This window comes from Anomaloglossus baeobatrachus, chromosome 4 (assembly GCF_048569485.1).
Source record: "Anomaloglossus baeobatrachus isolate aAnoBae1 chromosome 4, aAnoBae1.hap1, whole genome shotgun sequence".
NCBI lineage: Eukaryota > Metazoa > Chordata > Amphibia > Anura > Aromobatidae > Anomaloglossus > Anomaloglossus baeobatrachus.
Window position 1 is genome coordinate 485789011 of NC_134356.1, and position 23185 is coordinate 485812195.

At 42.8% G+C, this 23185-nt stretch overlaps 1 protein-coding gene across 1 annotated transcript in view; it reads right to left on the minus strand.

The window, feature by feature from the left end:
* UNC13C (unc-13 homolog C) overlaps window positions 1-23185 on the minus strand; it is a 1075146-nt gene that overhangs the window by 251510 nt on the left and 800451 nt on the right. Inside the window, exon 25 of the mRNA XM_075345771.1 lies at window positions 7574-7651. Coding sequence (XP_075201886.1) covers window positions 7574-7651 — 78 coding nt within the window. The remainder of the gene's footprint in view (window positions 1-7573; window positions 7652-23185) is intronic.

Here is a 23185-nt window from a genome sequence, read left to right on the forward strand (position 1 = left end):
ACGATGTGCTGCAGTTTAGAGCTGCATATAGAGGGGATAGGAGGAATAATATAATACAGGATGGGGCTGTAGATAAGGGCGTGTGAAGAGTGATGTAGTGCAAGATGTGGCTGTGTATAAAGATGGCTGAAAGAAGTGATATAATGCAGGAAAAATGCTGGATGTAAACTGAGGAGCAAAAGGGTAACAATGCTTTGAACTTTTGACTTTCAGTCTGCATATCTCACCATTCACTACAGCTTAGAATGTGAGACTACCATCATTTTGTAGACAATCATCTTGTCTATCGTATACATAAATTTGACTTGCAAATATTTAGCATATGATAAGTTATGCAAATTCTTGTCATGTCACTGCATTGTTAATGTTTTGTTCCTAAAAATCTAAATAAAAATTTTTATTATTTTGCTAGTATTTTGTAAAAACACATCTTTGGCTTTCACCACTGCCTGAATCCTTTTGGGCATGCTCTCCATCAGATTCAAGCATGTCTTAACCAAAATCTGAATCCAGATCTCTTCTATACGGTCCCAATGTTGGTACATACTGGTCTTAAATAAATGCAACTAGCATTGCAAAAAATGGCATGTAATGAATGATTATCCACTTAAACAAAATAAGCCAATAGCAATTTAAAATATGGGAATGAGCATATTTCAAAACACAGTAGTGGTACTTGTGTATAGATGATAACCTCCATTGGTGACTAGTGTGTCTCCACAATCTTGCTGTGGAGACTGGAGTAGATGGGGGTATTAGTAGAGTACCATGCAGGTGTGTCCCACTGTGCAGAGGCACAAAATAAGCTAATTGCAAGTTAAAATGTGGCAATAAACATGTTTAAAAACACAGTAATGGTACTTGCATATAGATGATAACCTTCGAAGGTGGCTAGTGCATCTATGAAATCTTGATGTGGAGAATGAAGTGGATGGGGTAGTAGTAGAGTGCCAGGCAGGTCTATCCCACTTAAGAGGCACATGTGTCCATTCCTATCACGATGTCATGCTCAAGACGTCTAGGTCATCGGTGCTCCCGGCTGTCGGCAGGGCGCAGAATGCAGCACTGAAGGTGACATCACGTCGGGTATGAGAGCCAGAGAGGCTCACAAGTAATCCAAAGAATCCTATGTGTTATGGAGCTCCCGAGCTCCTTCATTGCCACACTCGGCACCTTGCCGCTATAAATAACCTGTGTGATGCTGTTTCTCATTTTTTGGGAAATCCTCAAGGCTGCTCTTTGATTTGAAGCAGTGAACTGTTGCATGGGATTCAGCCTATCAACACAATGAGCTATTAGTGAAAGTGAGAACAGGTTGTAATTTGTAGTATACAGGAAGAAAAAGATTTTTCCACCACCAGAAGCAAAACAGTAACAATGGAGTGACATTACAAGAATCTCCATAAGTAATCATATGCTAATTAGCTGCAAGTAAAATTTATGTATTACATAGCCAAGTTTATTGTCTATAAAATGAAGGTAGTCTCATGTTTAGAGCTGTATTGGATGGTGAAACATGGAGCCTAAAATTCAAAAGTTCAAAACATTGTTAAGAAAATCTCAGAAACTAAGTTTTAGGAGGTATCTCAAATCAGCATTATGTCAAAAAATAATCAAAACATTGTTACCCTTTTGCTCATCAGTGTAGAATGTGCTGAAAACTGTGATATACTGCAGGATGGGGCAGTATGTACAGAGTCTGAAAGGAGTGATATACTGCAGGATGGGTCAGGGTATACAGGGGTCTGAGAGTAGTGATATAATGCAGGATTGGGTTGTATATAGAGAGAGCTGAAAGGTGTGAAATAACGCAGGATGGGGCTGTATGTACAAAGGTTGAATGGAGTTGGGTAGTTTGTTGCCTGCTGCTGGGAGATAAGTGATGTGAAACTTCAAATGCTGCTCTGTTGACACATATAGTAGAAGATTATCCTCAGCTTTATGCATATACAGAACACCATATGAAGTTTCACATCCTAGATATCTCAGCAGGAAACAACAAACAATTATGTACTGCCTATCAATTAAAATCTCCATTGTGGAGAGTTGCAGGAGAGTTGAGCTCTGCTATAAACCAGGTAATAATGATGTCAAATACACAGATATCTATACTGAGGTAGATGGGAAAGGATAAAACTAGCAGGCAGGGGACAGTACAGGAGCAGAAATGGCACAGAAGCATATGGTGAATTTTAGGTTAGCCTGATGAAAACTCAGAGTGGCAGGATAACTAGTATGATTGGAAGTTGTTTGTATGTCTTTTATCACATGTATACTTATAGAGAAAGAATAAAAACAGTGCAATCTTTCTGTAAAAGCTCACATGTATGATTATAATGAAGGAACATGGTATGTTGTATTTCATTCTTGGTCGTCACTTTTTTAAGTTTGTATGTGAGAAAGGCAGAAGACAGGTTACAAAAAATGTCTTTATCTTCTACTGTCAGATATATAATCAATAATCCATCATAAGTCTGATGAAATTGGGTTGTTATGCTGTAGGTTGGTAGCCAAGTTTTACTCCATCTCATCTGTACTTGTATTTAACATAAAAAAACCTATTGACTTTACTCTGACATACGGATATAGATAACAAGTGTACAACTCCTATTCCAGGAAAACAAATCTGTAGCACAAGAACATTTTGTCTAGGACAAAATACATATATACTGTAGATATACATAAGCAACTGACCCTAGACTGAGAGGAAGAGCGTTCTTTAAGCCATGATTTAACAGAGTCTCAAGTGAGCAATTTCCAGAAGTAAGGCAGACGAACAGATATCTATCTACAACATATGAAGAACTGTAATTTGTTCTCTGTCTAAACCCCCTGAACCGTATTATTTTTTTCTTCCTTTTTCTTATCACATTTTTATAACATTCTTATATCATCTAGACATTATGTAATGGTAACACATTGTGACAAAAAACACACAAAAAATTGTGCTTTTTGAGCATATATTAATAAATACATGTTTTATTAATATATTGAGCAGGCAGATTTAGAAAAAATAACACAAGAAGACATTTTGCAGGTCTGTAAAGGAAATCTGTCAGCAGGTTATTGCTATGTAATCAGAGGACAGCATGCTGCAGGGGTTAAAAAACAAAAATCAACTACGACTCTCATATCAGGCGGTGTGTTGTTGTTTACGTACACTAAAGCTATACCACCCAGTGATTATCATTGCTGGATTACAATGTCAGCTGTGGGGCAGTCTGACAAACCCCCTCCTCTGATTGACACCTCACTTTCAATGTACAATCTCTACTGAGTTTCTGGTGAGGGTGGGGACAGTTCTATCAGCTCTGCTGCTTTGCTAAATCTAAGGGGCCCTTTGCACACTACAACATCGCAAGCCGATGCTGCGATGCCGAGCGCGATAGTCCCTGCCCCCGTCGCAGCTGCGATATCTTGTGATAGCTGCCATAGCGAATATTATCGCTACGGCAGCTTCACACGCATATACCTGCCCTGCAACGTCGCTCTTGCCAGCGACCCGCCTCCTTCCTAAGGGGGCGGGTCGTGTGGCGTCACAACGACGTCACACGGCAGGCGGCCAATAGAGGCGGAGGGGCGGAGATGAGCGGGACGTAAACATCCCACCCACCTCTTTCCTTCCGCATTGCAGACGGGACGCAGGTAGGAGATGTTCCTCGCTCCTGCGACTTCATACACAGTGATGTGTGCTGCCGCAGGAACGAGGAACAACATCTTACCGTCGCAGCAGCCAAAATAATGAAAATGACTGACACTACACCGATCATACGATACCGACGCTTTTGCGCTCGGTAATCGTAGTTAAAACGATTTACACACTACGATGTTGAGAGTGACGCCGGAAGTGCGTCACTTTCGATTTGACCTCACCGACATCGCACCTGCGATGTTGTAGTGTGCAAAGGGCCCCTAAAACCTTTAATTGTGTCAGAACGCCTGCACCGAGTAATCTAAGTGATACATTGTTAGATTCAGGATCTTTTTGCCTACAAGATGCTGCTCTCAGATAAGGAAGCAAAAACCTGCTGACAGATTCCCTTTAAGTCTCAGATAGGAAAGGTTTATCATTCAAAAAATGACCTTTATTTTTTTATTTTGTATTCTGGTGTCTGACACACAAGAATACATCTGTATCCATTGAGGATATTTAATGCAAATTAAATATTCCTTTAGATTTTTTAAATCTGTCTGCAAGTATTAAATAATAAAAATAATAAGCCACTCTGCAGTCAGAAGGAAACGTTTCACGTGGCACTCAGTCTGATTGCACAGTGTCAGGAGAGTGCAATCCAAGCAGAAAGCAGATTTACCATTTTTTTTCAATCATGCAAACATGAGCCTGGGGAAGGCATTCACTATCTGATTTTATCCAGTTATTAAGAAATCAGTAAGTGAGCTGAAGTTCCGTCATAGGTAAAAATGCCATCCTAAGCAGTTTATATCACTGATCACGGAAAAGATACTTCAGCCCAATCTGATGTTCTGACATGAATCCCAAAATATTTGTCAGCCTAGTGCAAAGTCACAGTGCGCTTCAGAACTAACATGCTATAAGTTTAGCAACACGTAAAGGGGTATTCCTATCTCCAAGATCCTATCCTAATATGCAGTAGGCTTAATATAAAAAAAAAATAGCAAATATATCCAATTAGAAATGTAGTATAATTCTTCTGAAAAGCTATGTCACTTACCTCATGTGCAGGGCATTACAGAAACTTAGGTATCTAAGGTTACAACCAATTAGTTAGTTACTAGTGGTCGTAACGATGGATACCTAAGTTACTGCAATGCCCTGACATAGCTTATCAGGAAAACTACGCTAAATTTCTAATTGGAGGCATTTGCTAATATTCTTATTATTATACCTGCTACATATTGGGATAGGATCTTGGAGATGGGAATACCCCTTTAACTAATGATGAACCAAAGGTATCAGGTACCATTCCTAGGCATGCATGGCCAGTGTACATATAGATATAGTGACATCGCTCAGCCTACACATTTTATATCTTTAGAGATATTTAGGATGAAATATTCCATTTTTACTATATAAAACAGCATAGTGTCGCATTAATTATTGAGGTGTTAGGTAAATATAAACTTTAATGAGGTGTCAATTTACAAAGCACTACAAGAACATATGATAAGAAGTGTACACACGTGGTCAAAATTGTTGGTCCCCCTCATTAATGAAAGAAAAACTCACAATGGTCACAGAAATAACTTGATTCTGACAAAAGTAATAAAAAAAAAATCAATGAAACTGAACAAATGAAAGTCAGACATTGCTGCTTTTTTGCTTCCACAGAATTTTTTTAAAATTAAAACTCATGAAATACGCATGGACAGAAATGATGGTTCCCCTAATACAATAACTTAATATTTTGTTGCACAACCTTTTGAGGCAATCCTTGCAATCAAACGATTCCTGTAACTGTCAATGAGACTTCTGCACCTCTTGACAGGTATTTTGGCCACTCCTCAAGTGCAAGCTGTTCCAGTTGCCTCGTGTTTGAAGGTTGCCTTTTCCAGACGGCATGTTTCAGCTCTTTCCAAAGATGCTCAATAGGATTTAGGTCAGGGCTCATAGAAGGCCACTTCAGAATAGTCCAATGTTTTCCTCTTAGCCATTCCTGGGTGTTTTTAGCTGTGTGTTTTGTGTCATTATTCTGTTGCAAGACCCATGACCTGCGACTGAGACCAAGCTTTCTGACACTGGGCAGCACATTTCTCTCTAGAAATCTTTGATAGTCTTGAGATTTCATTGTATCCTGCACAGATTCAAGACACCCTGTGCCAAATGCAGCAAAGCAGCCAAAGAACATAACAGAGCCTCCTCCATGTTTCACAGTAGGGACAGTGTTTTTTTCCTGATATGCTTCATTTTTCCGTCTATGAACATAGAGCTGATGTGCCTTGCCAAAAAGCTAATTTTTTGTCCATTTTGTTCATAGGACATTCTCCCAGAAGCTTTGTGGCTTTCCAACATGTATTTTGGCAAATTCCAGTCTGGCTTTTTTATGTTTTTTTCTCAGCAATGGTATCCTACATGGTCGTCTCCCATGAAATCCACTTTGGCTCAAAAAACGCCGGATGGTGCAATCTGACTCTGATGTTCTTTGAGCTTGAAGTTCACCTTTAATCTCTTCAGAAGTTTTTCTGGGCTCTTTTGTTACCCTTTGTATTATTCGTCTCTTTGATTTGTCATCAATTTTCCTCCTGCGGCCACCTCCAGGGAGGTTGGCTACAGTCCCATGGATCTTAAATTTCTGAATAATATGTGCAACTATAGTCACAAGAACATCAAGCTGCTTGGAGATGGTTTTATAACCTTTACCTTTAACATGCTTGTTTACAAATTTCTTTCAAATCTCCTGAGACAACTCTTTCCTTCGCCTCCTCTGGTCCATGTTGAGTGTGGTACACACCATGTCACTAAACAGCACATTGAGTATCTGTAGTCCTATATACAGGCCCACTGACTGATTACAAGATTGTAGACACCTGTGATGCTAATTAGTGGACATACCTTGATTTAACACATTATTTTCAGGGGTACAATCATTTATGTCCAGGCCGATTTCATGAGTTATTTTTTAAAAAACATTCTGTGGAAGCATGGTTGAAAACCAATGTCTGGCTTTCATTTGTTCATTTTCATAGATTTTTTTAATTTATTATTACTTTTGTCATATTCAAGGTCTTTCTGTGACAATTTTGGGTTTTTGTTTCAATAAATGAGGGGTACCAACAATTTTGACCAAATGTGTATATAATAAGTATATAGTCAGTGCTCTCACACTTCAGATTAGTTCATTATTGTATTGGCATTTCGATGGCTCTCTATGCTCTTCTATATATAATTTTATCTATGCATATTAAGTAATAGATTTCAGTACGTGATTCGGTCTCTTTCTGCCCCATTAGTGAATCAATATCCACCACAATCATTACTTTGCATTGTATTCTGAGGCTGGCACCGTCACGATAGTCTGTCAGACTGGCACTGAATTACAGCCTGTAACATATAGTTTGCAATATCAATGCATGCTCGCCTTGACAAACCTTGTAAAAGGCTATTGCTCCTTCTTTCTTCTGCTCAGTTGATAGCAGGTTAAAGGTATTGGACAAAGACATGACACATTACAGACAAAGCACAAAACACAAAACTATCAACACACATAAAAAATAAACCTTAATATATTTCAGGTCGGCAACTTGTAGCTTTCTCTTATGTCGAAGCTACTAGCCCCGCTATAGTAGGTAAGCTACAGGTTGCCAAAGGCTGCTTCATCCAGAAACAGCGGGAAATGTCTGCATCGTGACTACAACACTCAACATGAAATTTAACTCATTTAAAGATCATTAGCTCAAGGTGTCAGTATTAGGCTTAGCTAAGTCACTGCTTTGCTACTTAGTATCCAACTATTAAGGTTTAAGCCAGTAATGGTCTCTCTGTAACAAAGCTGCAGATCCAACATCGATAGAAACTAATTATTGAATAGAATTTATCTAATGATCTCTAAATGCAATGGAGGAAAACATGAACACTACACACAATGAGTCTTACCTCTTTCCCTCCCATGTTCTCAAACATCTTTTCCAGTTGGACTCTAAGTTGCTGGATGTTGTTCATTAGAATACATGGCTACAACAAAGAATTGAAGAATACCATTATATTATCATCGAGATATCACAATGGTTCCAAAGAGAAGACATATCAGAAGACACAGTGGGGACCAGAGAATGTGAACAAGGTAAAGTTATGTAAATGTTACATGGCATGTAACCCTAACGCTTAAAGCATAAAGAGGTTTCCACTAGTAATACAGACTAGTATACTTAACTCCCAAGTGTCCAGCATCCAACAAGAATATGAGATGAAGAGGACTGTTATATTGTTTATTCCACTAGTAATAACCCTTCTTAAAGATGTAGTCTACTACTTTTATATTGGTGGTATTATTATTATTAATAAAAATAAAAGGGGTATATATAGTAGGGACAAGTACAATAATCGTAAACAAAACAAGGCACAGACTGGAGCAGCAGGAAAGAGGACCCTAGGGCTCACAATTTACAAGGGATGAGTGAGGATACAGTAAGTGACGGTAAATGAAGAAGGTGATCCAGCTGAGTGATCAGGTGATTTATTCAGTGCAGTTCAGACAATGCATAGAGACGTTGTTAACGCATTTCTGGCTTAGCGCCCTTAATCTTAACCTACAGTAAGTGAGGATAGAGATGGCCATGTGATTCTATTGTGGACTGAGGGTTATGTCAGGTTGTACGCTTGTCGGAAGAGGTGGGTCTTCAGGTTCTTTTTGAAGCTTGTCAAGGTAGGCGAAAGTCTGATATGTTGTGGCAGAGCATTCAAGAGTATGGGGGAGGCACGGGAGAAATCTTGGAAGCGATTGTGGGAAAAGGAGATGAAAGGGGAGTAGAGAAGGAGATCTTGTGAGGATCAAAGGTTACGTGCGGGTAAGTACTGGGAGACTAGGTCATAGATGTAGGGAGGAGACAGGTTGTAGATGGCTTTGTAGATCATGTTTAGTGTTTTGAACTGGAGTCGTTGGGCGATGGGAAGCCAGTGAAGGGATTGGCAAAGAGGAGAGGTTGGGGAGTAGCAGGGGGACATGGGGATTAGTCAGGCAGTATAATTTAGAATAGATTGTTGTGGTGCAAGACTGTTAGAAGGGATTTTCTTAGGATATCATACTGTGAAGAAAAAGACATGGATCGCACATCCCAAAAATACAATGATCTAAAGCCGCTAGGCAAAAAATTAAATAGAACATGAGGTTCTTTTGTTACCATTCTGATCAGATTGTATTAAGCCCACTGCCACGTCACGGCAAACCTCTTGAGTGGGTCCCTAACCTGACCTTTTTGTGCGGCACTGTGCACTGACCACCGCCGCAGCGACAATGCGCCTCTCTACTTGGATCTGCACTCTCCCCATTTGGCACAGGTGATTTTAATCAGCAGGAGACTGCAAGAGGGGTCAGCCTTCTTTTTGCTCCCAGTTCACATATGGGAGCCAGTGGGAGGTGAGTGCACAGCTCCTCTCACTGTGTGCTGGTGCTGTGTGGTGGCTGCTGTTGTGGTGGTGTGGTGTCAGTGGGGCGGCACGGCCTGGAGCCTTGGGGGCTTTGCCTTGCAGCATGGGTGCTGTGAGGCACCAGGTCGCCCGCCCTGCTGGCGCTTTGTCGCTGCGGCGGTGGTCAGTGCACAGTGCCGCACAAAAAGGTCAGGTTAGGGACCCACTCAAGAGGTTTGCCGTGACGTGGCATTGGGCTTAATACAATCTGATCAGAATGGTAACAAAAGAACCTCATGTTCTATTTAATTTTTTGCCTAGCGGCTTTAGATCATTGTATTTTTGGGATGTGCGATCCATGTCTTTTTCTTCATAGTATGATATATATCATTCTATCCCCCTCTTTACTTGGATCTGCACTCTCCCCATTTGGCACAGGTGATTTTAATCAGCAGGAGACTGCAAGAGGGGTCAGCCTTCTTTTTGCTCCCAGTTCACATATGGGAGCCAGTGGGAGGTGAGTGCACAGCTCCTCTCACTGTGTGCTGGCTGCTGTTGTGGTGGTGTGGTGTCAGTGGGGCGGCGCGGCCTGGAGCCTTGGGGGCTTTGCCTTGCAGCATGGGTGCTGTGAGGCACCAGGTCGCCCGCCCTGCTGGCGCTTTGTCGCTGCGGCGGTGGTCAGTGCACAGTGCCGCACAAAAAGGTCAGGTTAGGGACCCACTCAAGAGGTTTGCCGTGACGTGGCAGTGGGCTTAATACAATATGATCAGAATGGGAACAAAAGAACCTCATGTTCTATTTAATTTTTTGCCTAGCGGCTTTAGATCATTGTATTTTTGGGATGTGCGATCCATGTCTTTTTCTTCATAGTATGATTTTCTTAGGATAAGTCATCAATGTCTGATTAGCTGGGGTCTGACACATGGCACTTACTGTGATCAGCTGGAAAGGCTCCCGGCGGCAGCAGCATGAGACCGGAATTGCTCAGTTCCACAGCTGCCCCATCTACTCATAGTAGCCGCATCTGGGTACTGTAAATCCGCCTCCTATTGATTTGAATGACGAAGCAGCACCAAAATGGAGCTTTTCTAGTTGCTTGCTGCCACTGCCAGCAATGAGAACAGCTGATGGCAGGGGTGCGGGTTGTTGGACCCCAGCCAGTGAGACATTGAAGACAAATCCTAAGGATAGGTCATCCCTATTAAAGTAGTTGACAACCTTTTTAAATTCTGCAGTAACCGAAATAAAAAAACAACCCATACTTACCTCATGGATTGACATTCCAGCTTTTCTCCCATTGCTAAATATGAACAACTGACAATATTGTACAACTATGTGCACACAATGTTTCATCTAGTGTTTGGAGTATACGTTTATGAGATATACTTTATATATGACATAAAGGCACAGTCTGAATGGATGTTGTGGCATCACAGGGCCCCATGTAAAATCCTACTTTTCACAATGGTACCTTCTGCACTTTTCTATACAATGAAAGAAACAGAATGCTAACACATAGCAAACAGACGTAAGCCTAGAGGATGCTCTTTTAGCCACAGTGGCTGGGGCTTATGGCAATGTTAATGTATGTGGCTGTACTCAGTGCACATATCCAGCTGAGTGCTCAGATGCAGTGTGCACTTAGCTTTCCATTATTAAAGGGGTTTTCAAAGTTATAAATATATTGATCAGGGAAAGTGGGAAAAATGGAATAAAACATTAAAAAAGCATTAGCTTCTTTCTGAATCGCTATAACTCTAGTTCTCACCAAAAATATTAAATGATTTAGTTGCTGCAATAATGGGCCCTACTCCACAATTGATTGCTACAACCAATCACTGGCCTCAGTGGTCTCATTCCATATATTGCCAGGCCAGTGATCTCCTGCAGTGATTACATTCAGTATATGTTGTGCCATCGCTTAACCCTAAATATAAAGAAATTTCATAGTTCAGCAAAGTGGATGTGATTTAATGAAAAGTTATGCCCATGGTTCTTTTAAACTGTGGGACTGCATTTTTTGTACCTGAATATTAGAAATCAGAACATATTTTTTTGAACATGTTGTGCCTTACCCATCATCACATACAATCCCGCAATGGGGTATTAACAATAGAGGACAGAAATGTTGTTCCTTCTCACCTGAGGTCAGGTTACCTGCGGTGAGCTGTCATTAACCACCTAGAAAACCTCGATTGCCACTGCACCAAGTCAATCGGAATGAGTTGGGTAAAGTGCTGGAATTGTCATATCTAATGGATGTGACAATTCTGGGTGGCTGCAGGCTGCTAGTTTTAGGCTTCGAATAACTCAGGGCGTCGAATAACTATCGGTCTCCCCAGCATAAGAATACCAGCCTTCAGCTGTTGGTTTTATCATGGCTGGGTATCAAAATTGGGAGGGACCACATGCTGTTTTTTTTTAATTATTTATTTAAATAATTAAAAAAAAAAATGCCACATAGGGTCCGTTGTATTTTGAGACATAGCCAAGATAACATGGCTGGGGGCTACAGCTTGTAGCCATATTCTTTATCTGTGCTGGGTATCACAATATAGGGGAACCATACACCAATTATTTATTTATTTTCCCACCACCATAGAAACACAGACAGCGTCTGTGATTCCAACCACAGACGCTGTCACACAGGATGGGGGCGAGGTCTGACTGCAACCAGTCACAGACGCCGGGATTGCTGGTGGACAGGGGAAGGAGTGAATATGTATGATGGTAATGAGCAGCCCCAGAAGTAGTTTGACAGCCGCATGGGAGACTTGGTAAGTATAACGTTCCTTCTCTAATCCCCCTAGCCCTTTCTATTGCCATTTTAAAGCACAATATTTGGGTCCCCATAGACTTATATGAGAATCAGCATCCAGGCAGATGTTTGGTATTAAGTTCGGTCCGGAACCAGTTTTTTGGGTTTTTTTTAAATGCGGTTAGACCTGCTGATCCCTAATATCTGGTGGTTAGCCCAACTCTAGTTGTGACACCACAGCTTGATATTGAGCTGGGAGGGTTCCTCACACTAAAAATCTTACTCCTATCCACTCCAGTCAAGGACTAGAGTAAGATGTCTGGTGTGGTGCACAGAGGCAAAAATCAATAATCAGATGCATCTGAATACACCACACCCGCTTATCTAGACCAGAAAGGAAATAGCTGGTCTTAGTGAATTGGGGCTAATATATATGCTTCTTGTTAAAAAAACCAGAGGTTATGAATTATGATTTTTGCAACCTGCATGCTTTAAACTGTTAAAAGTGTTATTTGGTCTAAAGTAACAAGTCTGCAGTCATTCTGTGTGTTCTTCTCTGTGACTACAGACTTGTGAAGATTCTGAGGTGTCAGAGCCAAGAACGGCGTTCACGTGGCCACAAGTGATACATTCAGTTTTGATTTATTTAAGTGGTGGAAAAATGTTTAGAATTTGGGGGAAAAAAAACAAAACTTTGCTTGTGTCGTAAATTTCAAAAAGTCGTAACATTTTCAATTTTTGGGATATGGGGATGTGTGAGGGATTGTCTTTTGTACCCTGAGCAGATGTTTATATTTCTATCATTTTAGGGTAGATAGCATCTTTTGATAGATCGGACTTTTATGAACCCATCAATACCAGATAGAAAATAGTGAAAATCTTAAGCTCACCTCTAATCCTCAGTTTCCGGAATCCCTGCCGGTGCTCGTAGCTGCCCTGGCCTCAGGCAGTGTTAAACTGCACAGTAAAAAGGGAAAAAGATCTCCACCAGCTCAGTAAATTAAATAAAATGTGATTTTTATTGTAGTCCTCTAAAATCCATAGAAATAGCAGGAAAATCACAATCAGGTACTCATCTCCAATCCTACATATTTCGGCGTGGAGCCTAAAGGCTGCTTTACACACGATATCGCTAGCGATCTCGTTAGCGATGTGACATGCCCAGATCGTTGTTACGATTTGCGGAAATCGCTCATAGGTTGTTTTGTAGCGGTCACACGTACACATCTCACAAACGACGCTACATCGTTCAGCGATATATTGTTTGTCCAAGGCGGTCGTGTGGATGTTGTTCGTCGTTGGCAGGGTGTGAAATGTAGCAATATGTATGCTGCGTTCCAAACGACGAACAATATTTTGAAACTGAACGACGTGTCAACGATCAACGATTTTCACCCTATTTGCGATCGTTCGGAGTCGCACATAGGTGTCACACCCAATGACGTCACTAACGATGACGGAAGTATGTCACGAAAACCGTGACCCCGATGACATATCATCAGATAAATCGTAGTGTGTAAAGTGGCCTTTAGACTTAGGGATACTTTACACGCTGCGACATCGCTACCAATATATCGTCGAGGTCACGTCGTTAGTGATGCACATCCGGCGCCAGTAGCGACATCACAGCGTGTAACACTAATGAGCTACGATCAACGATCACAAAATCATTCCAAAACGGTGATCGTTGACACGTCGTTCATTTCCTTAATATCGCTGCAGCCACCGGTACGATGTTGTTCGTCGTTCCTGCGGTATTACACATCGCTATGTGTGACACGTGATGTCGAGCGCGATAGCACCTGCCCCCGTCACTCGTGCGACATTTGGTGATCGCTGCCGTAGCGAACATTATCGCTACGGCAGCGTCACATGCACATACCTGGTCAGTGACGTCGCTGTGACCGCCGACCAATCCTTCCCACAAGTGGGAGGTGCGTTCGGCATCATAGTGACGTCACTGCGGTGTCACTAAGCGGCCGGCCAATAAAGCGGAGGGGCGGAGATGAGCGGGATGTAACATCCCGCCCACCTCCTTCCTTCCGCATTGCCGGTGGATGCAGGTAAGGAGATGTTTGTTGCTCCCGATGAACAACTGGCGCGCAGAAGGACGATCGATTTTTTTGAAACTGAGCGACGTGTCAACGAGCAACGATAAGGTGAGTATTTTTGCTCATTCACAGTCACTCGTAGCTGTCACACGCTATGATATGTCAAACGATGCCGGATGTGCGTCACGGAATCCGTGACCCCGACAACATATCGCCCGATATATCGTAGCGTGTAACAGGGCCTTAAGGCTCCACGCAGAAACATGTAGGATTGTAGCTGAGCACCTGACTGTGATTCTCCTGCTATTTCTATAGATTTTAGAGGACTACAATAAAAATCTCATTTTATTTCATTTACCGAGCTGCTGGAGATGTTTTTCTTTTTTTATCGATACCAGATATGTGTATTTGTTTTTTTAATTTCTTATTTTTTAATGGAATAAAAGGTGGGTGATTTCACATTTTTTTTACTTTTAACTGTACATGTTAGTTCCCTTAGAGGACTTGTACCTGCAACCATCTGATTGCTTGTGCTATATACAGCAATACCACAGCATTGCTGTATATATTAGAAATAACAGTTTCCTATGAATGCCAGCCATAGACTGGTATTCAAAAAGTACCATGATGACAGATATAGCGATCTTCAGCAGACCCCTGGCTGTCATGACTCATGACAAGGCACTGACGTCCTGCAATCGTGTCATGGGATGGCTGTTGAGGGGTTAGAATGACATGCCCCCCTAACAGCATGCATTAAATGCTGCTGTCACAAATTGACAGTGGTATTTAACAGGTTAACAGCTGCTGGTGAAGCAGAGCTGTCAGTCAGAGGCGGATGATGGCTGAATATCACAGCCATCATCTGCTGGGAAAGTTGTGAACCCACATCAAAGGCAGGAGCCAACTTGTGATGTACATGATAAATTGTTAAGGGATTAAAGTTTACAAGAAGAAAAAGAAAGAAACTTAAAAAATAGAAGATTGAGTAATCCATGAAGAAGCCGATATTTGAGATTAATATATGATTCGACTTAGTGCGCATACTGTTAATCCGGCAAACTAGTCACTGTTTTGCTCTTGAACCTATCTGTATATTCTTCAAATGCTTGGATTTGTACTTAGACATGAAGTTTAATAAAGTATCCCCTTATAAAATCCCTAAATACTCCCATTTCTGGTTCAGTGCTCGATGAGAGTCCTGATAAATTCAGAGGATATCTTAAGCTTGTCAGAATCCCGCTGCAGGAGCAGCTTCAGTATTTCATCACCATATACAAGGTTACACTTTAAAAAGACAGAATGCTACGTGTTTTCCACGTGGAAGATTAAAGCATAGATAAATGTCCTCACTAAAATATAAAATTTCAATAAATATTCGATTTGCCCAGAATAGTCAACTCCAAAGTGGAACGAGTGAAATAGCACCACATTGTTAAAAAAATCTAAAAGTTCTGATAAGTAAAAATGCTTTGATTTTTATATATTACTCATGTCCAGTATGTCCATCGATTAGGTAAGGAAGGAAACTAGCCAAAATACTTGGATTTTTTTTCAGCTTGTACAGATGCTATACTGCTGTAAGGAATTGCATTGTGGGCAAAACTCCACCCAATGTAAAAGGAAGGAGAGGCTGCATCGGACATTAGTGCAATGGAACCAACTCCTATCACTGAATTTTTCCACTATGGCAAGTGTAATTCCCTCCGGAGCCCTCATAAAGATGAGCGATCTGGAAAACCTGTATGATCGGTCATACTAATGAACAAGCAGGACTCTCAGGGGTAAGGTAAGTGACAAACGCTATAATGCGCCCTTGCCTATAGATCTTTGCAATTCATGGCACACCACATACTGGCAATTCCTCTGTGCTTAAGAGCCGATTTGCTGCAAAATACTTTATAATGATGATGACTGTCATTAATAACCAAAAACATTACCTTACAACCATACGTTTCGCTGAGTTACACAAAGAATAATATTTGTTATAATAAATGTGACTAAAGTATCATGCTATGTCATCACAGTGATTGAAAAGAAACCTTTGACCGGCATGACTGTGGGCAAATGAATTTATAGACTGAGAAGCAGGAATAAGACTTTATCTTTTATTGATATATAACCATGCTTTTTCAGCGCAGGAGTGGTGCTTTTAATATAAGTCCCCTGACCGCTGTCTTATACTCACCCTCCAATGTGATTTTTCAGTAGGTGCCATCTTGTGACCATAACTGGTGACTGGCTGAAAGTCAGAAGTTACATCACAAGCTCCCAATGCAAGTCTGTGAGAGCCAGAACGAGGCTCTCTTAGAGTTGTAATGAGTTGTGACTTCTGGCGTACTGCATGAACACTGGAGCTGCCATCAGGTCACAAACCACCAGAGACCTAAAAGAGCGGTGGTGATAGAAGGTGAACACAGCGGCAGGTCAGTATAATACAGAAGGCAGGGGACTTGGATTTAAAGCACCATTTCTGTCGTGCAATAACAAAAAACGCTGGAATGGTGTTTTAACCCCTTTACCACCACCGTATGGATTAAAACAGTGACAGAATAGAGTATTTATGCCAGACCACCGTTTTAAAATGGCGGTCAGAAAAAAGTGAATAGCGCCCCCCAACGTCAGAAAATCTCCGGGGTTGAAACCCTGGAGCTGAAACCCTGGAGATCACGATTTGGGCCATTTTTTTTCGGTCCCCGGCCACGTGATCATCAGTATGCACCGATGATCAATTACAGTAAATGACAGCGCCGGTAAAAAAATATTTATCTACCACCTGGCATGATCAAACATGCCAGATGGGAGATAAATCTCCTCCCCTGATCCCCTCCATTCCCCCGGTGTTGCCAAAGTCCCCCCTCCCCCGACTCCCAACCCCCTCAGGATCTTCCAAGATGGTGGCATGCACGACCAGCGTGCCTGCCGCATTCATCATCCTCCTCTCATTTCTGTAGCATGTGATGTCACATGCGACAGAAAAGTCGTCTCCGGGTCCTGCTGACCTGCTGTTGCTCTGGTCCCTGTGATCCCTTCTCTTCCTTTCTGGAAAGATGACAGCCGCATGCGCAGATATTGGCTGTCAGCCGACTCATTGCAAGAAGGGACGCTGCGCTTTCTGCAGCTCATAGTGCTGCACTGTGGACGAGGGGAGCGTGAATGCATTAACCTGCAGCCATACTCTTCACATGGAGGGCCTGCTGTTCTAGAAAATGGTGGATATGTTCTCTGAGCATGCCTCTCAAATTCTGGAATGAGGTTACTGCAGGTCACTCTGCCTTCTGTTGGACTGGGGCAGTGTGAGTGGAGTATTCTCAGATCATTGCAGCCACACTGCTCACATGGAGAGCTTGCACTTTCAGAAAATGTGGGATATGTTCTCTGAGCATACCCCGATATTCTGGAAGGTCCAGAGTCATCATGAGATCTCCAAAATGGATTATGGCAGACCAGATTTTTCTTTCTTTTCAATAAATTGGTGAAAGACGAAATGTGTTGGGGAGTATTTTTTTAAATATTTTTTTTGTTGTCTTTATTTTATTACTAATTGGGTATGATGTCGGGTATCTGATAGACGCTGTGACATCACTAACCTCTGGGCTTGATGCCAGGTGACATTACACAGCTAGTATCAACCCCATATATTACCCCGTTGCTACCGCACCAGGTCAGTGGGATGAGCTGGGGTGCAGTGCCAGGATTGGCGCATCTAATGGATGCCAATAACCATGGACCTTCCCACCCTGAGAATACCAGACCCCAGCTGTCTGTTTTACCTTGGATAGTAATCCAATTTGGGGGGGACCCCATGTTTTTTTTTTATTTGTTTATAAATAATAAAAAAAAAAACTGTGGGGGTGAGCTCCAAATTGGATTACCAGCCAAGATGAAGCTGATAGCTGGGGTCTGCAGGCTGCAGCTGCCTGCTTTACCTTGGCTAGTAATCCAATTTGGGGGGGACTCCATGGTCCTTTTTTTATTTGTTTATAAATAATTTAAAAAAAGGCTACTTTACACACTGCGACATCGCTAGCGATCTCGTTAGCGATGTGAAATTCTAGATCGCAAGTGCGATCTTTTGAGATCACACATAGGTCATTTTACGCAAGTGCGATCTTTTGAGATCGCACTTGTGTAAAATGACCTATGTGCGATCTCAAAAGATCGCACTTGCGATCTAGAATTTCACATCGCTAACGAGATCGCTAGCGATGTCGCAGTGTGTAAAGTAGCCTAAACAGTGTGGGGGTGAGCTCCAAATTGGATTACCAGCCAAGGTGAAGCTGATAGCTGGGGTCTGAAGGCTGCAGCCATCTGCTTTACCCTAACTGGCTGTCTGTCAAAAATGGGGGGACCCCACGTCGTTTTTTAATTACTTATTTTTTGGCTAAATACAAGGCTAAGCACCATTTAGTGCCACATGGAAGTCACTAAAGGGTGCAAGCTCAGAATATGCAGGGGGATGACATTATATGTGTTTTATTCCTATTTATCTATCCATCTATCCATCCTATCTGTTTAGGCTGTGTGCCCACGATCAGGGTTTGCAGCATTTTGGATGTAGAGTGTTTCAGCTGCGCCAAAATGATGTGTTGTGCAGTAGAAGCACAGTGGAAGCATTTTGAGAAATCTCCTGCCCACTGCGCTTCTTTACTCTGCAGCATAAATTGACCTGTGGCATGGCTTCCTGAGCTGCAGCATGTCAATTTATGCTGCGGAGATGAGAGTGTTCATTGCAGGTATAATAGAGCTAAAGGCGGGCTTTGCACGTTGCGACATCGCAAGTCGATGCTGCGATGTCGCACGCGATAGTCCCCGCCCCCGTCGCAAGTACGATATCGTGTGATAGCTGGCATAGCAAAAATTATCACTACGCCAGCTTCACACGCACTTACCTGCCCTGCGACCGTCGCTCTGCCCGGCGACCCGCCTCCTTCCTAAGGGGGCGGGTCGTGCAGCGTCATAGCGACGTCACACGGCAGGCGGCCAATAGCGGCGGAGTGGCGGAGATGAGCAGGATGTAAACATCCCGCCCATCTTCTTCCTTACCTATAGCCGCCGGTGGCAGGTAAGAAGATGTTCCTCGCTCCTGCAGCTTCATACACATGTATTTCATGTGTGGTGCCACAGGAATGAGGAACAACATCGTACCTGTCGCGGCACCGGCATTATGGAAATGTCGGTGAATACAACGATGATACGATAACGACGTTTTTGCGCTCGTTCATCATATCATCTAGCATTTACACAGTACGATGTCGAAAGTGATTTGACCCCACCGACATCGCACGTGCGATGTCGCAACGTACAAAACCGCCCAAAGTCCACAGCAACCTTAACCTGGATCATGGGCACGGGTAGCTGTGTTCTCCAGTGGACAACACACACATCTCTACAGGAGAGTTACACCTGCATCCTAGACTCGGTGTAACTGGATCGTGGGCACATAGCCTAAAAGTGAGAAATTTGCTGCTACAGCAACATTTTTGTGAAGTACCTGTGAATTCAAAATGCTCACTATACTGCTGAATAAAATCCTTGAGGGGTTTAATTTTCAAAATGGAGTCACTTGTGGGGGTTTCTGCTGTATAGATACCCAAGGGGCCCTGCAAATGCGACATGGTGCCCACAATTTAATTCAACTTTTCCAAAATTCAAATTGTGCTCCTTCAATTCCAAGCCCTCCCATTTGTCCAAACGGATGTTTTTGACCACATGTGGAGTATCCCTGCGCTCATAAGAAATTGGTAACAAACTGTAGGGTCCACTTTTTGGTGTTGCCTCTTGAAAAGTGAAAACGTTGGTGCTAAAGCAACATTTTTATGAAAAAAGTGAACATTTTCAATATGATGACCTAAGATTATCAAATTCTGTAAGTTACCTGTGGAATCAAAATGCTCACTATACCCTTGGATAAAATTCTTGAGGAGTCTAGTTTCTAGAATGGTGTCACTTTTGGGGAAGCTCCACTGTTTAGGCACCTAAGGGGCTCTTCAAACGCGACATGGCGCTCGCTAATGATTATAGCCAATTTTTCAGTCAAATGGCACTCCTTCTCTTCCGAGCCCTGCAGTGCGCCCAAACAGTTGATTTCCACCACATATGAGGTATCAGTGAACTCAGGCAAAATTGAACAATAAATTTTATGGTGCATTTTTTCCTGTTACACTTGTGGAAAAAAATGCTAGCTGGTTGAAGTAACAATTTTGTGGTAAAAATGTATTTTTTTTTATTTTAACGGCTCAACAACATAAACTGTTGTAAAGCCCCCTTACGGTTCAAGATTCTCACCAAATGTCTAGATAATGTCCTTGAGGGTCTAGTTATTAAAATGGGGTCACAGGTGGGTAAACGCCACTGTTTAGGCACCTCAGAAGCGCTTCAAATGCAATATGGCGTCCACTAATGATTCCAGCCAATTTTACAGTCAAATGGCGCTCCTTCCTTTTTGATCCCTGCTATGCGCCCACACAATTAATTTACACCACATATGAGGTATTTGCATACTCATAAGAAATTGACCAATACATTTTATGGTGCATTTTAACCTGATACCCTTGTGGAAAAAAAGCTATCTGGTTGAAGTAACAATTTGTGGAAAAATGTATTTTTTATTTTCACAGCTCAACGATATAAACTTCAGTGAAGCACCTGGGGGTTCAGGGTACTCACCAAACATCTATATAATTTCCTTGATGGGTTTAGTTTCCAAATGGTATTACCTGTTGGGGGTTTCTGCTGTTGAGGCATATTAGAGGACCAGCAAATGCAACATGGTGCCCGCAATTTATTTCAGCCAAATTTGTGTTCCAAAATTCACATATTGCTCCTTCTGTTCCGAGCCTTCCCATTTGTCCAAACAGAGATTTCTGACCACATGTGGGGTATCAGTAGGCCCAGAAGAGATTGGTAACAAATTTTGGGTTCTATTTTGTTATGCTAATGTGACGACCTGGCACCACCAGGTGGTCACACAGAGTAGGCCCCCGCACAACACCTTTCCTCACAGGGTTAAACCTTGCCAACAAAATCCTAGTCACCCCCCCTAGAATAGGAAAGACACACCAGTGGGCGGGACCAGGCGGATGGAGAACGCCCACCTAGGGGTCTAGAGAACCCGGGGCGGGAAAACAGTCAGTTGAAGTTAAGTTGGAGTGGAAGTAGTAGTCGAGTTAGTAGTTTGGAGGAGTTGGAGTGGAGCAGGAGGAGAAAGTGACGCTCAAGTTCAGAGAGCGGAGGCGTCGGGGTTGGAGCCCCGGCGTATTGGCTAGATGGCAGACGGTGGTCCGTGTCTGTCAGGAGACGGGAAGACGGCAGCCGGAGATCCGAGGTGGACCGGGGCAGGGTTGGAGCCCGCCGGTACCAACACCGGAGACTCAACCCGGAAACCGTGCACAAAAGGGGTACTTGGACCCTGAAGCCAGGACCGGAACCAACGGCCTAGCTAATTAACCAATTGAGGGCAGGATTATAAGTCCTGTCCTAACCAAATTCCCAAAATCAGACAACCACCCACCGAGAGGGATAGGGCATCCGCCAGGGCCCGGTAGATCCCACGGGTCAGCGGGCAAGGCTCCCAACAGAAGTACCGGGAGCGGACTCCCATGTTCCACACTGGGAAGTCCACCACACCAAAAACACAGTGCAGAGCAAAGTGACACAGACAATCACCCCAGGTGAGGGACCAGAACACACCCGGCCACGGCGGCCGGCCACCAGCCCCTTGGTTAGCCATTGGGCTTGTCTGATTCATTTAATCGTGAGTAAACTGAGACTCCCTGGTCTGACTAGGCGTGCCGGCCCCTGCCATCACCGTCCTCAGCACCGAGTCATCGGGCCCCGGGGCAACCATCCCTGCCCACGGAGGGATTAACAACCAGCTGCCATCCCATCGCCCCCGGGTGCCCCACAACAGCAGCGGTGGTGCCACACTTCACCACACACCGTGGGTGGCGTCACAGACTGTGTACGGCAAATCCCGTACAAATACGTCCCTTTCATTTGAAGTGTCTGCGTAACCCCCGGGTCCGAAAAATCCCTTGAGCCACACTGCGGATACAGATCTGAGCAGCCCGGCTGCTACTGACATGGGGGCGGCACACTATTTCTTCTAAAAGTGAATAAATTGGGGCTAGAGAAACATTTTTAGGTAAAATTATATTTTTTTTCATTCCACATTGTTTTAGGTCCTTTGAAGCACCTGAAGTGTTAATAAACTTCTTGGGTGTGATTTTGAGCACTTTGAAGGGTGCAGTTTTTAAAATGGTGTTACTTTTGGGTATTTTCTGTACTCCAGGACCCTCAAAGTCACTTCAATTGTGATGTAGTCCCTAACAAATTGATTTTGTAAATTTTGATGAAAAAAATTAGAATTTGCTCATGAACTTTGAACCCGTCTAACTTCCTAACCCCAAAATATTTTATGTAGGAAATGTAATTTCTGAACAATTTTGTCTGACATAACATCTTTTAAGGGCATAAAAATAAATTTTTAAAATTGCGAATTTTTCAACATTTTCATCAAATTTCTGATTTTTTTTACAAATAAAAGCAAAAATTATTGTCCTAAATTCACCGCTTTCACAAAGTACAATATGTCACGAAAAAACAGTCTCCGAATCACCGAGATCTGCTGAAGCATTCTAGAGTTATAACGTCATAAATTGACATTGGTCAGAATTGCAAAAAATGGCCTGGGCATTAAGTATAAAACTTGCTTCGTCCTTAAGGGGTTAAGAAAACCAAGTCTTTCACCAAATATCAAAATTAAAAATGAGTTTCTGGTGTTACAATCCATGGTACCAGGATTATCAACTAGCTGATATCCTAGAGCTTCTTCTATTGTAAATTCTGTATTATCTATTATGGTATATATTTTCTTGGTGAGTGAAATAAGTGCAGAATGCAGCAGGATTGATGTTATCTAACCAAATAGTTAGGCGCATGTGTGACGCCCTGGCAAAACCAAGTAGTCACAGAAAGAGTTCAACCTCCCGTTGGCTCCAGCAGTCCGCCCGGCCGCAACGGAGGCGGTCCCCGTCCTGAAATCTCTCCCAGCTGCAGCGCCAGCTGCTCCCAAATACCCCGTCCCGGCTGTGGAACAGCGGGAGTGCACCTGCCAAGAGGAGGAGCAGGCCACTGCACGTTGGGGCTCTCGGCAGTTAGCGAGGCCGGTTGTAGCTGGTGCCGAGGGCATCCGACTGGGCCTGGCTCCTGAGCAGAAGTCGGAGCACGGAACCCATGCCCCGTATTGGGAGCGGCAGCAGTTGTAAAAATGTTGTTTTATGGACTGGCGGGAAGGACAGTTTAGTAAAGTTTAAGCAAAAATGCCTCCCC